Here is an 18,467-nt window from a genome sequence, read left to right on the forward strand (position 1 = left end):
CTGAGCTGGGAGTCAGGGCTGGTCTCTCACTGACTGAGCTGGGATTCGGGGCCAGTCTCTCACTGACCGAACTAGGAGTCAGGGCTGGTTGTTGTAAACCTACCAGGCTTGCGAAGATGTACTGATACCCTCGGATGTGTTTTCCAATGCTTATGATCTGTAAGAGACAGAGAATACAACATTTTTTTAACGAGCTCAAATGGCCTGTCCCATGTGATATTTTAAGGGATTTTTTTCCCCCTCTCTCTTAGGATCTTTGCTCTGTGAATTTTTCTTTCCCTGAGGAAAGTGGAGCCAGAGTCATTGAATACAGCTAAGGCTGAGTTGGACAGATCACTGCTCGACAAGGCAGTCACTGATTATATGGTAAAGTGAAGTTGAGGCTACAATCAGCAGCCATGATCTTGTCAAATGGTAGAACATTATCGAGATGCTGAATGTCAGCGGCTGGCCAGCATTGGTTACTCATTCCTTGTTGTCCTCGGGAAGGTGCTGGTGAGCTACCTTCCTGCACTGCAGCAGTCCATTTGATGCAGATTCACCCAACAGGGCTGTTAGGAACAGGGTTCCAGGATTTTGACACAGTGACACTGAAGGAACGGTGATATACTTCCGAATCAGGACAATGTGTGGCTTGGAGGGGGCTTTACAGGTAGTGGCTACAAAGAACAGTACAGCACAGAAACAGGCCCTTTGGCCCTGCAAGCCTGAGCCAACACAAAACACATTTCTAAACTAAAAAACTACTGTGTCTACACAGTCCTCTATTCCCTGCCTACTCATCTATCCGTCAAGCTGCCTCTGAAACCTCCACCATCTCCTCCAACAGTGCATTCCAAGTACTTACCACCTCCTGTGTAGAAAACTTGCCTCTCACATCTCTTTTAAACTTTCCCCTTTTTACTTTAAGCCTATATCCCCTAGTAGTTGACATTTCTACCCTGGGAAAAAGACTCCAACTATCCATTCTATCCAAGCCTCTCAATTTGTAAATTTCTATCAGGTTGCCCCTCACACTCCAACATTCAAGTGGAAACAAATCAAGTTTGTCCAATCTTTCCTCACAGCTAATACCCTCCAAAGCAGGGAATATCCTGGTAAACCATTTCTGTACCCCCTCCAATACCTCCACATCCTTCAGGCAGGCTGGCGACCAGAACTGTACACAATGTTTCAAATGTGGTCTAACTAAAGTTCAATACAGTTGCAACATGACTTGCCAATTTTTGTATTCTATGCCCTGACCGATGAAGATAAGCATGCCATATGCCACATGTTTAGTTTTGGAAACTTGGTCATTCGACCAAAGGATCTGTTTCCGTGCTGTATGACTCAATGGCCTTTAAAAGATTTCCACGTGCCAAATATGGATTTACCATCAAACAGCCATTCCCCAATCGACATTCCCCAGTTCCTGCCTAATATTATGGTAGTTAGTTTTCCTGCAGTTTAGTACTTCCACCTGAAGACTACTCTTATCCTTAAGTAACTTAAAACTTAAAGAATTATGGTCACTGTTCCCGAAATGCTCCCCCACTGAAACTTTGATCACAGGCTCATTCCCTAATACCAGGTCTAATATGGCCCTGTCCCAAGCTGGACTATTTACAAATTGTTTCAAAAAACTGTACTGGACACTCCTAGCAAACTGCCACTATCCAAGCCCCTGGCATTAAGCGAGTCCCAGTCAATATAGGGACTGCTAAAATCACCCACATCAACCCTGTTGTTCTTATATTTTTCAATAATCTGTCCACGTATCTGTTCCACTCTCACCCACCAGCTGTTGGGACGCCTGTAGTACAATCCCATCAAAGTGATTGTACCCTTTCTGTTGCTGAGCTCTACCCATATGGCCTCACTGGATAAGACCTCCAAGGTATCCTCCCTCAGTACAGCTGTGACATTCTCCCTAATCATAACACAACTCCCCAGACTCATTTACATCCCTCTCTATTCACTTGAAACATTTAAATCCTGGAATGTAAAGCTGTCAATGTTCTTTCCTCGCTGTAATAGCTACAACATCATAATTAAATGCACTAAGGCAAGCTCTAAGTTCATCTGCCTTACCTGTCATACCCCTCAGATCAATACAAACCCAGCTCAGACTGTCGGTTCTGCTGTGTTCGGTAACCTCCCCCGGTCTATTCTTCCTGTTAGTCTTTACTGGTCTTAGTCTCTGACTCCTCCTCAGTCATTTTACTTGCTGACCTACTGAGTTGCTTCTCACCCCTCTGCCACATTAGTTTAAACCCTCCTGAATGGCATTAGCAAACCTCCCTGCCAGGATATTGGTGCTCCCCGGTTTAGATTCCCGAACACAGTGTTCCCATGTGTTTGTTGTCTTCTTCCATCAAGTGGGTAGCAGTGGTGGGTTTGGAATTTAGCTTTGACAGGTTTCTGCAGTGCACCTTGTGGATGGTACAACTGCTACCACTACACACAAGTGTGAGATGGTAGTGAGCATTGAATCCCTACAATGTGGAAACAGGCCCTTCGGCCCAAAAGGTCCACACCAACCCTCGTAGCATCCCACCCCGACCCATCCCTCTATAACCACCTAATCTACACATCCCTGAACACTACAGGCAATTTAGCATGGCCAATCCACCTAGCCTGCACATCATTGGACCATGGGAGGAAACTGGAGCACCCGGATGAAACCCACGCAGACACGGGGAGAATGTGCAAACTCCACACAGACAGTTGCCCGGGTCCCTGGTGCTGTGAGGCAGCAGTGCTAACTACTGAGCCACCGTGCCATCCTGAGGGTGTTAGCTGGGGTGGCAATCTAGTGGGCTGCTTTGGCCTGAATGGTTTTGAGCTTTTTGTGTGCTGTGGCGCTGCACGCATCCAGGTAAGTGGAGGACATTCTATCATATTGCTGAGGAGTCAGAAGGTGAGCTATGATCGGCACTGTGGCTCAGTGGTTAGCTTTGCTGCCTCACAGTGCTGGGGACCCAGGTTCAATCCACCCTCAAGTGACTGCGTGTGTGGAGTTTACACATTCTCCGCATGTCTGCGTGCGTTTCCTCTGGGTCCAGTCCAAAGACGTGCAGGTTAAGTGGATTAGCCATGCTAAATTACACATAGTATCCAAGGATATGCAGGCTAGGTAGGTTAGCCATGGGAAATGCAGGGATAGGATAAGGGCCGGTGGGTTTGGGTGCGATGCTCTTCAGAGGGCTGGTGTGGACTTGATGGGCCAACTGGCCTGCTTCCACACTGTAAGGATTCTATGATTCTATGATGCTGGCCATTGAATTCATAGCCTCTGACCTGCTCTTATAGACACACGATTTATATGGTTCATCCAGTTTAGTTTCTGGTCAGAGTTAGTAACAACACAGATGTTGACAATAGTGGGATTCAGTGATGGTTATACCATTGAATGCCAAGAGGAGACGGTTGAATTCTCTCTAATTGCAGATGGCCATTACTTGGGACTTGTGTGGAGCGAATGTTACTTTTCCCACTTATCAGTGCAAGCTTGAAGGTTGTCCAGCTTTTCCTCCATTTTGACATTTTGCCAACTTCTAATTCTCGTGTGAGAAAATATTCACTGCCCACAGCAGGAGAAAGAGTGAGACAGCAAATTCTTGAAACCCCATGTTCTGATCTAAGAGCTTCACCCAATCCCTGATAAATGTGTATCTCTAGAGAACGGAATTAGAGTCATAGAGTCATAGACATATACAGTATGGAAATAGACCCTTCGCTCCAACTCGTCCATGCCGACCAGATATCCTAAATAAATCTAGTCCCATTTGCCAGCACTTGGCCCATATCCCGCTAAACCCTTCCTGTTCATATACCCATTCAGATGCCTTTTAAATGTTGTGTTTGTACTAGCCTCCACCACTTCCTTTGGCAGCTCATTCCATACACGCACCACCATCCATGTGAAAAAGTTGCCCCTTAGGTCCCTTTCATATTTTTCCCCTCTCACCTTAAACGTATGCCCTCTAGTTTTGGACTCCCCCACCCTGGGGAAAAGACCTTGCCTATTTACCCTATCAATGCCCCATGATTTTATAAACTTCCATAAGATCACCCCTCAGCCTTCCATGTTTCAGGGAAAATAGCCCCGGTGTATTCATCCTCTCACTATAGCGCAAACCATCCAACCCCGGCAACATCTTTGTAAATCTTTTCTGAACCCATTCTAGTTTCACAACATTCTTCCTGGGAGACCAGAATTGCAAAAATACTCCAAAAGTGGCCTAACCAATGTCCCGTACAGCCACAACATGACCTCCCGACTACTATATTCAATGCACTGACCAGCTTTAAGGATGGGTTAATTGGGGGCTGGGTGAACTGAACTGAAATGCTCGGTGGGATAATTCTGACGCTCACTAGCATCACCTGTTAAAACTGAAATCACAAACAGGACTCACTGCGATGTGAGAACATTATCCATAAACGACCGAATAAAGTAAGATTTAAACTCTGGGATCCTGACTGATAGAGAGATCAGCTCATCTCCCACTGTGAAATTTTCCTCTACGTGAAGCTGCCCTTTCCTATCAAGTCATAGATGCAGAGATGACCTTGCCATTGACTCGGCTTTTCCATAGATCTTTACTTTTCACCTTTACTACCACATGAAGAATAGTGTTGTGTCTTATCATACTATAATTGCTCATAACAACCTCTTAGCAATAAATACTATACTTCCATGCTCTGCCATCATGCAGCACCAGTGGCAGAGAAAAAGTACCAAATGACCAGTTTGCACTGAAAGATTCCCATTATGAAATGGGCACACAAAGATTGAGAATGAAATTAAATGTGGACAGAACTTTGAAGCATGTGTCTGTATCCTGGTTCAATTCTTTTCAATTTTTTAAACTAGTTCCACTTGGCGACATCTGAGACTCAGCATTGGATGGCTCCACATTTTCCTAGCACCTAAAGTGGCACCAAAGCTTCCAGTTGGTGGAAACAGAAAATCGAAGGAGGAGTAGGTCATTGAGCCCTTCAAGCCTACTTCACCATTCAAAATAATCATGGCTGATCATCCGACTCAGTCCGCTGTTCCCGCTTTAGCCAAAGTTCCCCCATATCCTTTAGCCCCAAGAACCATCTTTAACTATTTGAAAACATTCAATGTTTTGGCCTCAACTGCTTTCTGTTGCAGAGAATTCCACAGGCTCGGCACTTTAACATAGAACATAGAACAGTACGGCACAGTACAGGCCCTTCGGCCCACAATGTTGTGCCGAACTTTTACCCGAAACCTAAGGTCTATCTAACCTCCACCGCTACCTTATACTATCATCTATATGCCTATCTAATAGCCGCTTAAATGCCCCTAATGAGGCCGACTCCACTACCCTCTCCGGCAATGCATTCCGTGCCCCTACCACTCTCTGAGTAAAGAACCTACCTCTGACGTCTCCTCGATATCTACCCCCTTTCACTTTAAAACTATGTCCCCTCGTAAAAGCTACCTTCACCCTAGGAAAAAGTCTCTGGCTGTCTACTCTATCTATACCTCTGATCATTTTGTACACCTCTATCAAGTCACTAGAACTTTGTAGAAATTTCTCATCTCAGTCCTATTTCAGGAGAAGGTACTTGGTCTAGGAAAATACTACAGAACCAAGGCATTGGGTTCTTTGCATATTTAAAAATAACCATTATACCTGCATGAGGATTCTGTGAATGCAGCCGCCACAAGCATCAAGTCCTCAAGAGAATGGCAGAGAGGCTCCTTCTGACAAATTCAGACTCCACACAGCTGGTAGGAGTATTCAAATTATTTATTTCTCCTGGCTCCACATTCTAACCATTCAACGCTGTTGCTGCCCAACTCCGATTCCAACCTCATCTCCCCTTTCCATCACCACCTCCACCCCTGACCTGATTGCCCCCACCTCCTCTACGTCACAATTGCTGTTCCCCTTATCACCTAGTCATTCCTCCATTGATTGGTCTCCTTCTGAATCACTCCCTCTCTCCATTGCCCAGTTCTTGTTCACTGTCTCTCCATTGCCTGCCCTAGGTCAGCCCAGTGCCTGTTTGTTGTTTCCCCAGTGTCACCTGATTCATGATGGTGGTGAGTTTATCAGCCTCGCAGTCAATGATGACGTGCCTATCCTTTCTCTTGTCCAAATCTTTAAAGAGCATCCGGTAACCTTCTTCAGTGGTGGTCTCAATACTGACTGCTGTTACTTGCCAGTTCTTCTCTGCAGCTGTGTCCAGCACCTTCTGTAGTACAGACAGTCCTGACCAGGAACAAAGGAGTTGAACGTTCAACACAGACTCTGCCATCAAAGAAAAGCAGCATTCAAATGATCCTTCAACAGGCTCACCATTCTCTGGGTAAAGAAATTTCTCCTCATCTCCCTCCTATTTAAGGAGAAGTGCTTACGTTCCCTATTTAACGTTCTCTAATTACATTCCCACCGCCAACCTCCAAAACAGATCTCTGATATTGGGAGATTTCTGTGAAAGTTCAAAACTTTTCATTTTTGACTCAATTCTGTTTTCCCATGAGTACAGTGGCTAAAAATTAATAAAGAGATAAGATTAATTGTCCTTTGGAAAATCATGGGATAATGAGGGTGTTTAAAATGATTTGTGTTTGACTGGTTTTGAAGTAATGGAGAGGATCGATGAGGGAAGTGCAGCTAATGTTGTCCATAGGGGCTTTTGACAAAACAGCCAAAAAATTGGCTTTTAAAAACATTAAACGTTTTGGGATTGAAGGGACAGTGGAAGTCAGAATATTAAAATGGATAAGAGTCAGAGAAAAACAGTGAGCAGTTGCTTTTTGGACTGAAGAGAAGGATGCAGTGGTGTTCCCTATGGTCACTATTAGGACTGTTGTTCTTTTTGACATATTATTGACAAACCTGAGGCATAATATCAAGTGTTCAGGTGAAATGAAATTCAGAAATGCAGTAACCAGTGAAAAGGCTAGTAACAGGCTTCAGGAAAAGCTAGGAGCAAATTACTGCAGTTTCTGGAATCTGTACTGAAAAGAAAAAGTGCTGGAAATCACAGCAGGTCAGTCAGCATCTGTGGAGAGGCAGCAAGCTAAATTTTTGAGTCTAGGTAACTCTTCATCAGAGCTGACTCGAAATGTTAGGTTGCTCTCTTTCTACAGATGCTACTTGACATGGTGTGATTTTCAGGAAAACCTAGACAGTGCAGTGAAGTGGATAGACACATGGTCAACAAAATGTGATGCAGGGATGCATGAAGTGATAGATTTTGGTTGGAAGGCAAGGAGAGGTAGTTTGAATTAAATTGTGCAATTTTAAAGAGAGTGCAGAAACAGAGATTTGGTGACGTATGTATAGCAATCTTTGGAGGTGTCATGACAAGTTGAGAAGTTTGTTAAAAAATAGCTCTTCTGGGTTAGTCAGAAAATCAGTCAATTAGAGGGCTGCACTGCATGACAAGAGGACATTGATCTGGTCTTTGAGAGAGTTATGCAATTCCTCCACAGCCCTGCAAATTTCTAATTTTTATTCAGGTGTGACTGCAACTTTAACAAAACCACACTGACATTCAGTAATTAGTTGATATTTATACAACTTCTCACTCCTGCAGTCCATAATGAAATGCTTCCCCACAACCAACACTAAACAGACTGGTCTGTAGTTCCTTGGTTTCATCCTCCTACATTTTCCCGGCATTAGCACATTTCCAATTTCATGCACAATTTCCAAATCTGAAAGGCATCAACATATTAATGAGTGAGCCATAATATTTACAGGGAATTTGTACTATATTGTGAAGTTATGACAGTAGTTATGGCATGACTTGCAAAATGATTTGATGGAGGATGGGATGAAGGTTTATTTACCGCGATCAGCATCGTAAATATACACAAACTTCTGCCATTTGTAATGTTCGATGAGGTTGAGCAGAGCAGTCTGTAGGTCAGGTCTCATCTGAATGACAAACTGGTTGGAGGTATCAACGGGGAAGCTGGGAGTGATGAACGAGAGGTGCAGGGCTCCACAAAACGATGTGAGTGTGTTTACCGTCTTCCTGTCGTAAAACCCAAAGATCGCATAGACTCCGCGAGCGAACAGCGAGCAGACTGAAATAAAAAATGCAACAGCAAATGACATTCTGTCCGTCACAAAAACTCAAGAGGTTTCATCTTAAATAAAATTACTTGGCAAATAAAAGGTGTTGGAAATTGGCAATGAAAACATTAGAGTCTCACAGATAAACATTTCTGCTGGGGTCTTGTCAGAACAATCTAGGTCAACAATCAAAATCTAAGCAATGAGTGAAACTTTGGTGCTTCCAACCGAAGATCTCTGCTGGACCTAAGTTACCCACCTGTTTGTCCAGTATCCAATCCTCCAACTTCCTTCAATTACATTTCGGGCTAGATTGAAGGCAATGTATTTAGTTCCTGTCACAAGCTCCACTCCCTAGCGACTAATGCCATCCTGGTCTGTTGCTGAATCAGACTGTTCATAACTTTGGCATCATATTTGACTCCAAGATGTGCTTCTGACTACATATCCATTCCATCATCAAGACAGCTGCATCATCACCTCTGTAACATGCCCTACTCTACCCCTGCCTTATCTCATCAGTTGTTGAAGCTCTCAGCTGTGCTTTTACTATATCTAAATGTGTCTGTTCTAATCCACTTTTGATGAACTTCCCAATTTCTTCCCGCTGTAAATATGAGGTCACTCTGCTGCCCTTTCCTTACTTGTGCCAAGTTCTGTTCACCCATCATCCTGTGCCCCGATGTTTACTGTCCTCCATTGGCTACTGCTTAAGTAAACCAACTTGGAGGAACCTCCTCTTTAAAGGGATGCAATTCTTTGAGAACACCCATCCGCAAGAGGATGTACAGAAAAGTAAATCAGAAAAAGGAATGCCAGCAATCCCAAGGCCAAGGACCAATTCCACCTCCTGGAAGTAATTGCCGAACGTGAGGTTGGAGATGTAGCTCTCGGATAGAGCCATCAGCCATACAAGGACCCACTGAACCCAGGAGCAGTGACATGGAATATCTTACATGGACAGCCATATTTATTAGCAAGTGACTGCCAATGACTGCTTAGGTAATGTCTCAACTTTAATATTTTCATTCTTAGCTTCAAATCTCTTCATGGACTTATCTCCTATTTACGATTTCTGTAAGCCCCTCCAAACACGTAACCCTCCAAGATTCTGAGCTCATCCAACTCTGGGCTTTTGAACATCTCCAAATCTAAGTCCTGATGAAGAGTCACCAAACTCAAAACATAAACTCTGCTTTCTCCCCACAGATGTTGCCAGACCTGCTGAGTTTCACCAGCAATTTCTGTTTTTGTTTCTGATTTCCAGCATTCACAGTTCTCTGTTTTAAACAATGTTAAGTGTTTTGTCTTCAGTTGCCCAGGCCCTGTGCACTGGAATTTCTCCCCTTAGCCTGCTGATAGCTCTACATAATTATGCTTCTTTGGTGTATTCAGACATTTGAGTACTTTAATCAAAAATTTGGCCATCTGACCTAATATCTTCGTTTGTGCCTCAGTGGCAGATTTGCTGGAAGTGTTCCTGTGAAGCACCTTGGAATATGTGATGGCATTAAAAATGCTGCATAAAAGCATGTTATCGTTGCAATTTATTCTTAGGATGTGGGCATTATTGAAAAAGCTGGCATTTAAAAAAAAATTAAGGAGTAGGCTACAATGGATGATTGTAAAGACTCAACTTCGCTTTCCTGCCCAATCTCTGTTGATTCCCTTAAAACTTCAAAAAATCCACTAATCTCAGCCTTAGATACACTGAGCAACTGAGAATCTTCTCTCTGGGGTGCAAAGATTTACAAGCTTCTGAATGAAGAAATTTCTCATCTCAGATCCAGTGGCCTCAGCATCTACCATGTCAAGTCCCTTTCAAATCTTTGTGAGAAATTTGTTCACAGGGTGCCAATTTCAGTGTTGATTATTGGTCAACCATGACCAGACAAAATTTCTTATTCTGACCTTGTGGGAGTGGTCCTATAAAGTCCATTTGAATGTGTTCCCATGGTTCCCATGGGTGGGGCTGATGGTTTATTTTAATTTTAATCCCCTGTCCTGGTTCTGTCTGCGCACATGCAGTGCACCTCTGACAAAACTTAGTTATGTCTCTTCCCATTCCTTTCTACGATCAATAATTAGATATTAGCTGTATTATTTCATCCCTCCCTGCATGTGTTAATCCATAGTAAACACTGCATAGGGTCTGTTGGCAGAATGTGGGAGCCACCGCTTTACTTTCCCTTCTCCAAATATCATCTGCTCCTAACGCTGCCCCGTCTTTAATCCATCCTGCTTTTTCCGCTGAGCTAGCTGCAGCTTGTAAATTTAAAATATTCCATTCATCAAATTTGGCTTCTTGCTCTCTCTCAGCTGCTATCATTATTGCTTCCTGTTCTAACATTGCTTTTGCTGCGCTGTCTGCGTAGTCGTTCTGATCTGGTGTCTGGATCTTTCTGTGTGTTCTTACTTTAATTATTGCTGCCTCCTTTGGTTCCATAGTTGCAGCCATTATGTCCTTGACTAGGGTCTCATGCTGAGTTACACTACCACTCAAGGTAACGTAACCTCACCTTGCTCATGCCATCATGTAGTCATGGACTACTCCAAAGGCATACCTACTGTCTGTGTAGATGTTAACCCGTTGTCCTCTCTCTAGCTTGAGAGCAGCAGTAACTGCTTTTAGTTCAGCTACCTGGGTGGAGTGACATCCTTCTATCCTTTCTTTGCTAAGAGCTTCCCTTTCAAATTAACTACGGCCCACCATGTCTGGGCCTCACCATCATAATACTTCCGTGCTCCATCTACAAACATGCATTTTACCCCTCTAATGGCTCTTTCTTATCTCAACCCTGTCTCTCTTCTTCCTGCTCCATGAAGAGGATACAATCATGTGTTTCTCCTTCCTGATTCACAAAGCTTGCTGGGTTCTCACTATTATCTTTAACCACTTCCACGTGCTTGTCTCCTGGCAACAATGTGGCTTCCCATTTGGCTCGCCGACTGTCTGTAACACCTCTCAGTCAGCTGGACTATACTATGCGGAAAGTATCATCTCACCTTCCCTAGTTGTGCCAAGGGGGAGGATGTCGTTAGTGCCCAGGTAGCACACTGGATAGCTCGAACACACAAGTGTTGTCCCATCATGACTGGATTCATTTCACCTGAGTAGTATCCCACAGGCCAGAGCTTGTCTCCGTGTCTCTGTAACTGCAGATGGATTGCCATTGCTTTCACTGCAAAAGAGGTGAAAGGGCTTTTTCAGGACAGGGGGTCCTAGTGCTGGAGTTGAGGCCAGTGTCTGTTTGATGTGGATAAAGGCTGTCTCCTGCTCAGATCCCCATTCAATTTTCTCTGAGCTAGCCTGGCCCCCTTTAGAAGGTCTTCCGGGGGGTCTGGCTAGATCTCTGTAATTTTCTACAAAGCTCCTGCAATAGTTAATTAGTCCTAAGACTTATCTTACCCCTTTAACAGTGACTGTCTTTTTCATTTCCAATATTGCACTTTTTCTTTCCATTGGGATGTTACGGCTGCCTTGTGTGGCTATCTGCGCTAGGTAAGACATTTCTGGTTTGCCTAGCAGTGCTTTCTTTGGGTTTACTTTTAATCCAGAAGCTTTGATGGTTTTTAACACTTTCAGTACTGTCCTATAGTAGTTTCCTCAGTAGTAGAAGCGTTCAGAATGTCTCTACGTATTGTAATATTACACACTGTGTTTTGGGAACTTTTCCTGTTACATCTGCCATTGTCTGGTGGAACCCCTGTGATAGCACACCTGGATGAGACTATCTGTTACCTACAGTAAAGGCAAATTTATACTGGTGTCGAGGTCAATAGGCTCAACCCAGAACCTGCTTGCTATTTCTAGGACTGTAAAGAGCTTAGCTTCTGGCCCTATATTTCTGGTGTTGGGGTCTGCCACAATAGGCACCATTTTATCTGTGTATTTGTTGAGACTGGTATAGTCAATTGTATGATCGATCAGGTGTTTTTTCACTGGACAAATTGGGGACTTAATAGTGGAACAAGTTTCTTTTACTATTCCCTGCTCCTCTAAAACATTTACAATTTCTTTACCTGCCTCCATGGCTTCAGGTCTCATGGGGTACTGTCTTTTAGGTGGGTATACATTCCCAGATATTTCAATCGGTTTGATGTCCAATCTTCCGCACTCGGTTTTGGTAGTTGCCCATAATTCAGGGCACATCGTTACTAACTTCTGGTAGGGATTCTCTGAATCCCATTCCCATTCAATTATGGTGGCACAGACAATCTTAAAGAAGCATGCAATTCTCCATGTTCCAAATTTAAACCAGCCATCCCAATAAATTTTAGCTTTGTGTATGTTAATTACAGCTCCAAATTGTTCCAGTAGATCCATTCCTAATACACTGCCTTCAGTATTTTTACACACATAGGTACAAATATTGATCATATAACCTGCAATTTCTATTTCAATCCATTGGCTGGGAGTGGCTGGTTAAGTCCCACTGCCCACACCCTGGTTTCAAGGTTTTATTTGTCAATGGTAAATCCAGATCTGTAATAGAGATAGATGTTCTGGCGTCTATTAACATACTGCACTGCTGGCCCCCTAACAGTGTGTTTATATACATCTGGTTATCCCCTTCCCTTTGTTCGAGGGCCGTAACCCATCACTTGTCCATGATTAGTTTCTGCAACTCTCCTGCTCTAAGTTGTATGACAGTTTGGTCACTGCTGTTGCCATTGGCAACCGGCTGGGGGTTTCCTTGTCCGTATCTTGGTTCCCCCCCCACTCCACTTTCTTTGTATGCTGTGAACTTGCGTTCGGCACAGTCTTCCACTGGCTCCCCTTTTTTCTGGATGACCAAGGTTACTTTTGTCCAATTTGGGGCGGGTTTGCCAATTTCTGGGCTGCTGTTCGTCTGGCTAGACCTGTGATCCAAGCGCGGTTGTTGAAGGGTGCCGCTACATTTCCCCACACTGCCCTGGGGATTTTGGCTTTTGTGAGGTTTTGTAGGTCATCAAGGGTCAGTCTATGCCCCTCGGCAAGCTCTTCTAAGTTTTCCCAGAATTCCAAGTTGGCTTCATCTCTTTTGGGCTTTGGGAGAGCGTGTAGGAGCGTCTGTCTCTTCCGGAAAGTCAGGGGGGCTTCTACTCTTAATTGTATTGGTCTCCCTTAGGGGTTAGTGGTGTGTTTAGTGCGAATTGGGGCCATAGAATATAGGAGTAGCCAGTCCCTGGGTCTATGCCCATCATCATGGTGGCATTCATACATTATTTGTTCAGTGTCGGGATCATCAGAACCATCATCGCTATCACCTACACTTCTTGTATACCGCAAAGAATTTTCAGGCAGATCTGACTTTGGTGGTGTGGATGGTTGCGAGAGAAACATGACTCCTCTCCGAGTTTCTTTCTCTTGCTCTTGTTTTGCTTGTATGGCAGCTACCTTAGCCTGTCTCTGGGTTTGCTCAGTCTTCTGTTTAAACAGAGCTGCCAGGATGATTAACCCTTTCTGTGCCTGTCCTTTTCTTTGACCCACCTACCAAGCTTTCTGCTCTGCCTCAGTTCCCTCACTTTTCCAACCTTCCTCTGTTATGTTCTTAATTAAGGTTTTTTTTTTGAAAACAGTCTGTTGATTGGACCAGTCTGGACCCCAATGGATTTTTCCCCAGTCCTTTTCTGCTATTGTCCCAGACTCCCTCCCGACTGTGTCTGCTGCTTCTATTTATTGTTACTGTTTTTTGCCCGAGGATTTTCAACCTCTTGTTAATCTTTTTAATGCACACCTTTTGCCCCGAGACACCCTGCCTCGCTCTTCTTTCCTCGCGCTATCTGTGCCCGAGACTCTCCGTCTTACAGAAGCACCCCTACCAAGTGCCACACTAACCAGAAGGGTGGTGAATAAAAATACTCACCCAAATCGTGGCCCAAGGTATGCTGGCTTCAGGCAGAGCACCCTGCCCTCAGCGCCAATCTGCAGGAGCATACCCCTCGATCGAGGCCAAAGACTCAGAAGGCCAGGTAGGATTCAGGCAAGTGGCAGACTTTTATTCAAGCAAGAACCCATTAATACAGGGAGAGGGCCAAAGGATCTTCCCCAAATCTGACCTTGATGTGAGATCACAATTATTCCCTTAATTTTTGGCTCAGATTGGAAGAGAGATCAATGACACACACTGATTTTTACAGTGAAATACAGCATTTTTATAAATTTTGTGTTGCAATACTCACATACAACATGGTCAATAAGTCCTTCCTCCGGATTCTAAGCACTCACTCCTATGAAATACTTATCAATGATGGGCATTCCTATGGACAGCCCCAGGTTCCCATGATCTCAGGTGATCTCCAGGCTTTGGGATCTTTCTATGCCTCCTGTTAATTAGCATTCCAAAGTTACTGGTTACCCTCCTTCTGGTCTGTGTCAGACTTGCTTATCTCTAAGGACTGCTTGAACTCCGTTATTCATTGTAATCTATGTGCTACCTTTATTAAATTCAGTTATTCCTCTTATATTTTCCATTGTCTCAATCATGTATATAAGTACAAAAGACAATTGGTCTTAACTAACTGTATAAGATTCATATATTAATTTCCGTTCTCAAGCTAGTTATAAAGTGTGAAGTTATACAACTACTTCTACTGTTAGCACCTTGTAATTAACAAGTTGTGGCCAATGTATTTCGTTCATGGTGTACCAGGCATCTTTTTTTAGACAGAAGAAAAAGTGTTTCCTGACACTAATTAACTTTCACATCTTTGTTTGAATGTTTTTCTCCTAATGCTTCTATTATACTTTGGGTATATATGCATCTATCCTCATGTTAAAATCTACCCCTATGATTCTCTGAAGAATCTTTAACTAGAGCCAATTTCTTAATATGGTGAATAACTTCAAAGAAACAATCAATTGCTACAAAATAACTTTAGCTGTTGTTTTTACAGCTGCATAAGGAGTTCAGCTGGCTCACGGGCTGAGATTCACACCCCTCATTCTTAGTGGTGCTATTCACTTAATGAGACAACATCCTTTCATTAAGGAGGCTGGAATCAATCACTTGTCTATCCTTAGGCAATCTCTTATCAAACTGTCTCAGATGGTTGCTTGTAGGACCCCATGTCGACATTGGAGTAGTCCTGTTCATTATGTTTCACTTAGGTGTTGGAGCAGGCAGTATAATTTAGCTCTTCACTTGTTGGCTATTTTGTGTAAGCAGGGTGTTTAATTCTACTTATCCCTTGGCGGTCATTTTGTGTCTTTCAAACATGGGCCGCTCTTACAGTGACCACGAGATGCCGCCTGCTTGATTCAAGCAGTGTTAATTAAAGACTGCAATGATGAACACCATGGCATCAAGCAGCCAACAGTTTGAGGAACTGCTTATCCACGTGAAATTTACAAAAAAATTGACAAACGAATCTCCTACCTTTTCAATAAGCTCACCTTTCCTTCCAAACTCCAGAGAGTATAGGTCCATTCTACCAAACTCTCCTTATAGAACAAAAGTAAAACAAAGAACTGTGGATGCTGGATATCTGAAACAAAACAGAAATTGCTGGAGTAATTCAGCAGGTCTGGCAGCACCTTAGAGAGAAAGCAGACGTAACGTTTTGGGTCCAGTGACATGGTTTTGAAGAAGGGTCACTTGACTTTAGATGTTAACTCTGCTTTCGCTCCACAGATACTGCCAGGTCTGTTGAGTTTTTCCAGCAATTTCTGTTTTAGTGTCCTCATAGAAAAATTCTCTCACTCCAGGAATCACCCTGACGAATCTTTGTTGCACCCCAACCATGGTAAGTATATCCTTCCTTAGGCAGGAAGGACAAAACTGTACATGACACACCAGGTGTGGTTCAACCACATTCGCTTAAGTCTACTTGACTTGATCTGACAAAAGCAATATTTCTGGGGTCATCTCATTGATTTTTAATATTTGATTTTATACCAAAATCTTGTCGGGGGAATGAAAATATCTGCTGGGCACTATTTCGAAGAAAAGCAATGAAGATTTCCCCAGCTTCCTCGGACAAGATTTGTTTCGCAACAAACACCGGGAAATCAGATGACTCTGCATTCATCTCATTGTTAACTGCAGGACCTCGCTGTGGGCAAAATGGCTACCTTCGTTCCAATGCTCCAATGCTGACTGCACTTCAAAAATAGCCCATTGGGTCTTAGCACTGGGTATGATGTACTGAAGTTATGAAACAACTTTTTTTATATTTTCACTCCCCAACTCCAGAACAGCATGCCCCAGGGTGAGGTTGTACACCATTGTCCTACTCTCCAGAGGAAGTGATTTTGATCACCTGACCAACTTCTCTAATGTTTTCAATCTACCTGACCAACTCCTCTAATCATTTTCATAATCTTAATCAGTTGGCCCCGTGATCTTTTAAATTTATGGGAGTAAAAATCTAGTCTATCCTGTCCTCATCATTTAAGCCTTTTAGCCTGGGTGTCATTCTGATGGATCTTGGCTATGTTACCTCCAAGGGCATTCTTCCTGTGATGCGGTGCCCAGAAATGCACACAGCTACTTCCTTTGTCTTCCTCTTGAGCTCCTTGCCCAAAGGCAGGTCTGACGCCAATGCTGTGACCTCCAATATGGGTAGGACAATGAGCCATGTCCTGAATAGATCGCAGCCAGAAAGGGGGTTGAAGCCCATCCTAGCACCAATCTGACCCACCCTGGCCCAACCAGATGGCCCAGTTGGTTCTATCTGAGGTTCTGGAGCAACACACTCTGGCCTGAAGCTATGGATTGCGATGGTAAAGGCTCAAGTTTCGTTCTATTAGAGGGCTGTTTAGAATCACCCCCTCTCTTTCCTCCTGCCCTTGGTGTGTGTTGGAAGGATTCACATGTTGATACTCAACCTGTTTTGCTGCTTTATCGACTTCTTTTCCTTGGTCATAATGCGGTTCAAGGCAGGGATGCTATTCACTGCACCACAAGATCTCCTCCAGTCTAACCCAGCAAACCATATTTTAGCAAGACTGGGAGGGATAATATGGATATGGCCAAGCTTTGAACTGTCATTGAGGATATCTCCCCAAGTGCAGATTCTGAACATTGCGTCAATGCCAGATGTATATCATTTGGTCTGCTTCCATTAACTGGTTGAGCTGAGGCAGTGAAATTTCACAACTGAGTGATGAACTACATATAATGGTAACTTGAGTCATTGAATTACTTCAAATGGACAGGACAGAAACATATGCTTATGTTCCACTTGAGTCCTGTCTCGCCTTTCTTCACCTATTGATACCATCCTAGCTGTGATTCCATTCTGACTCATGTGCTTAGCTTGTCTCCCCATATGTCCTTTTCAAGGCTATTTATTGATGGGTAATAAACACTAGCCAGCAATGTCCAAGTCCCGTGGATAAATACATTTTTAAAACTGGGATTCAACAGGCTGTATGCAATTTTGAAAAAAAATTAATTTGGAGATTCCTAAGTCAGTGTTCAGCTTTAAATTATTCAACTATATTATGGAGTTGAATATTAACAGAATCCTTATAATAACTGAAGTTAGATTTTCAGCTCAAATTATGCTTTTGGAACAGAATACATTCATATTCCCAATGGCCTGCATGACTCAAATGGTATATTTGTTAGATACTCAAAGAATAGAGGAATTGACAGTAGTGGCAATGCAACACTACCCAGGTACAGGCCAAATACATCAATATGAAAGGAGAATCCTAACTAAAAGGAATGAGGATACAAATGCCTCTGGTAATGATAACAGACGACAGGAATTAGGGAACTATGAACAAAGAATCAACCCCAGGAATTCCCAGGGTACGGTCAACAAATGTTACTCAAAGTACCATTATGCAAAGAGTTATCCTGAAAGAAATAACAAAGTATTCAGAATTATGCATAATATGGAAATTTTAGAAAAATCAGGCAGAGAACATTTTATTAGTCACAAGAAGTTTCATCTCAGTAATGAATGTCTTAGTCATAGACTCATTTAATTGTACTCTGTTGAACAGCATATGCACATCTGCAGAATGTGAAGTGGATTGGTTAACATGTTACTTAGATTCCTTAATTAAAAACCAAAGTAAGGGTAAGAAATTTCAGGGTCCTGCCTACTGCAAGTTTGAGCATGACAATATACTTAAATCAATAAAAAGAGTCATGAAACATGATAAAATGGTTGAGCAAATCATTTTATCAAGACAGACAGAGTTTCAAATTCCTGTCAAGCTGTTGAGCAGGACATCTATGAGAAAGGATCAAATGAAACATGAATAAAAACAGAAAGAACTGTGGATGCCGTAAATCAGAGGCAAAAATAGAAGTTGCTAGAAAAGCTCAGCAGGTTTGGCGGCATCTGTGGAGAGAAATCAGAATTAAAGTTTCGGGTTGAGTGACCATTTCTCAGAACAGTTCTGAGGAAGGGTCACTCGAGCCAAAATGTTAATTCGGATTTCTCTCAGTTAGAAGTCACACAACACCAGGT

General features: G+C 43.1%; 1 protein-coding gene across 2 annotated transcripts in view; it reads right to left on the bottom strand.

Moving 5' to 3' along the window:
- The window catches only part of gria1a (glutamate receptor, ionotropic, AMPA 1a), a 194,456-nt gene that overhangs the window by 118,731 nt on the left and 57,258 nt on the right, over nt 1–18,467 (bottom strand). For both annotated transcript variants that reach the window (XM_048603593.1, XM_048603591.1), the window contains exons 3-5: nt 7,826–8,065; nt 6,052–6,236; nt 104–157 (exon numbers count right to left, since the gene is read on the bottom strand). In XM_048603593.1, the coding sequence (XP_048459550.1) occupies nt 104–157; nt 6,052–6,236; nt 7,826–8,065 (479 nt within the window). The remainder of the gene's footprint in view (nt 1–103; nt 158–6,051; nt 6,237–7,825; nt 8,066–18,467) is intronic.

The sequence above is a fragment of the Rhincodon typus genome, chromosome 12, assembly GCF_021869965.1.
Source record: "Rhincodon typus isolate 14 chromosome 12, sRhiTyp1.1, whole genome shotgun sequence".
In the NCBI taxonomy this organism is placed as follows: domain Eukaryota; kingdom Metazoa; phylum Chordata; class Chondrichthyes; order Orectolobiformes; family Rhincodontidae; genus Rhincodon; species Rhincodon typus.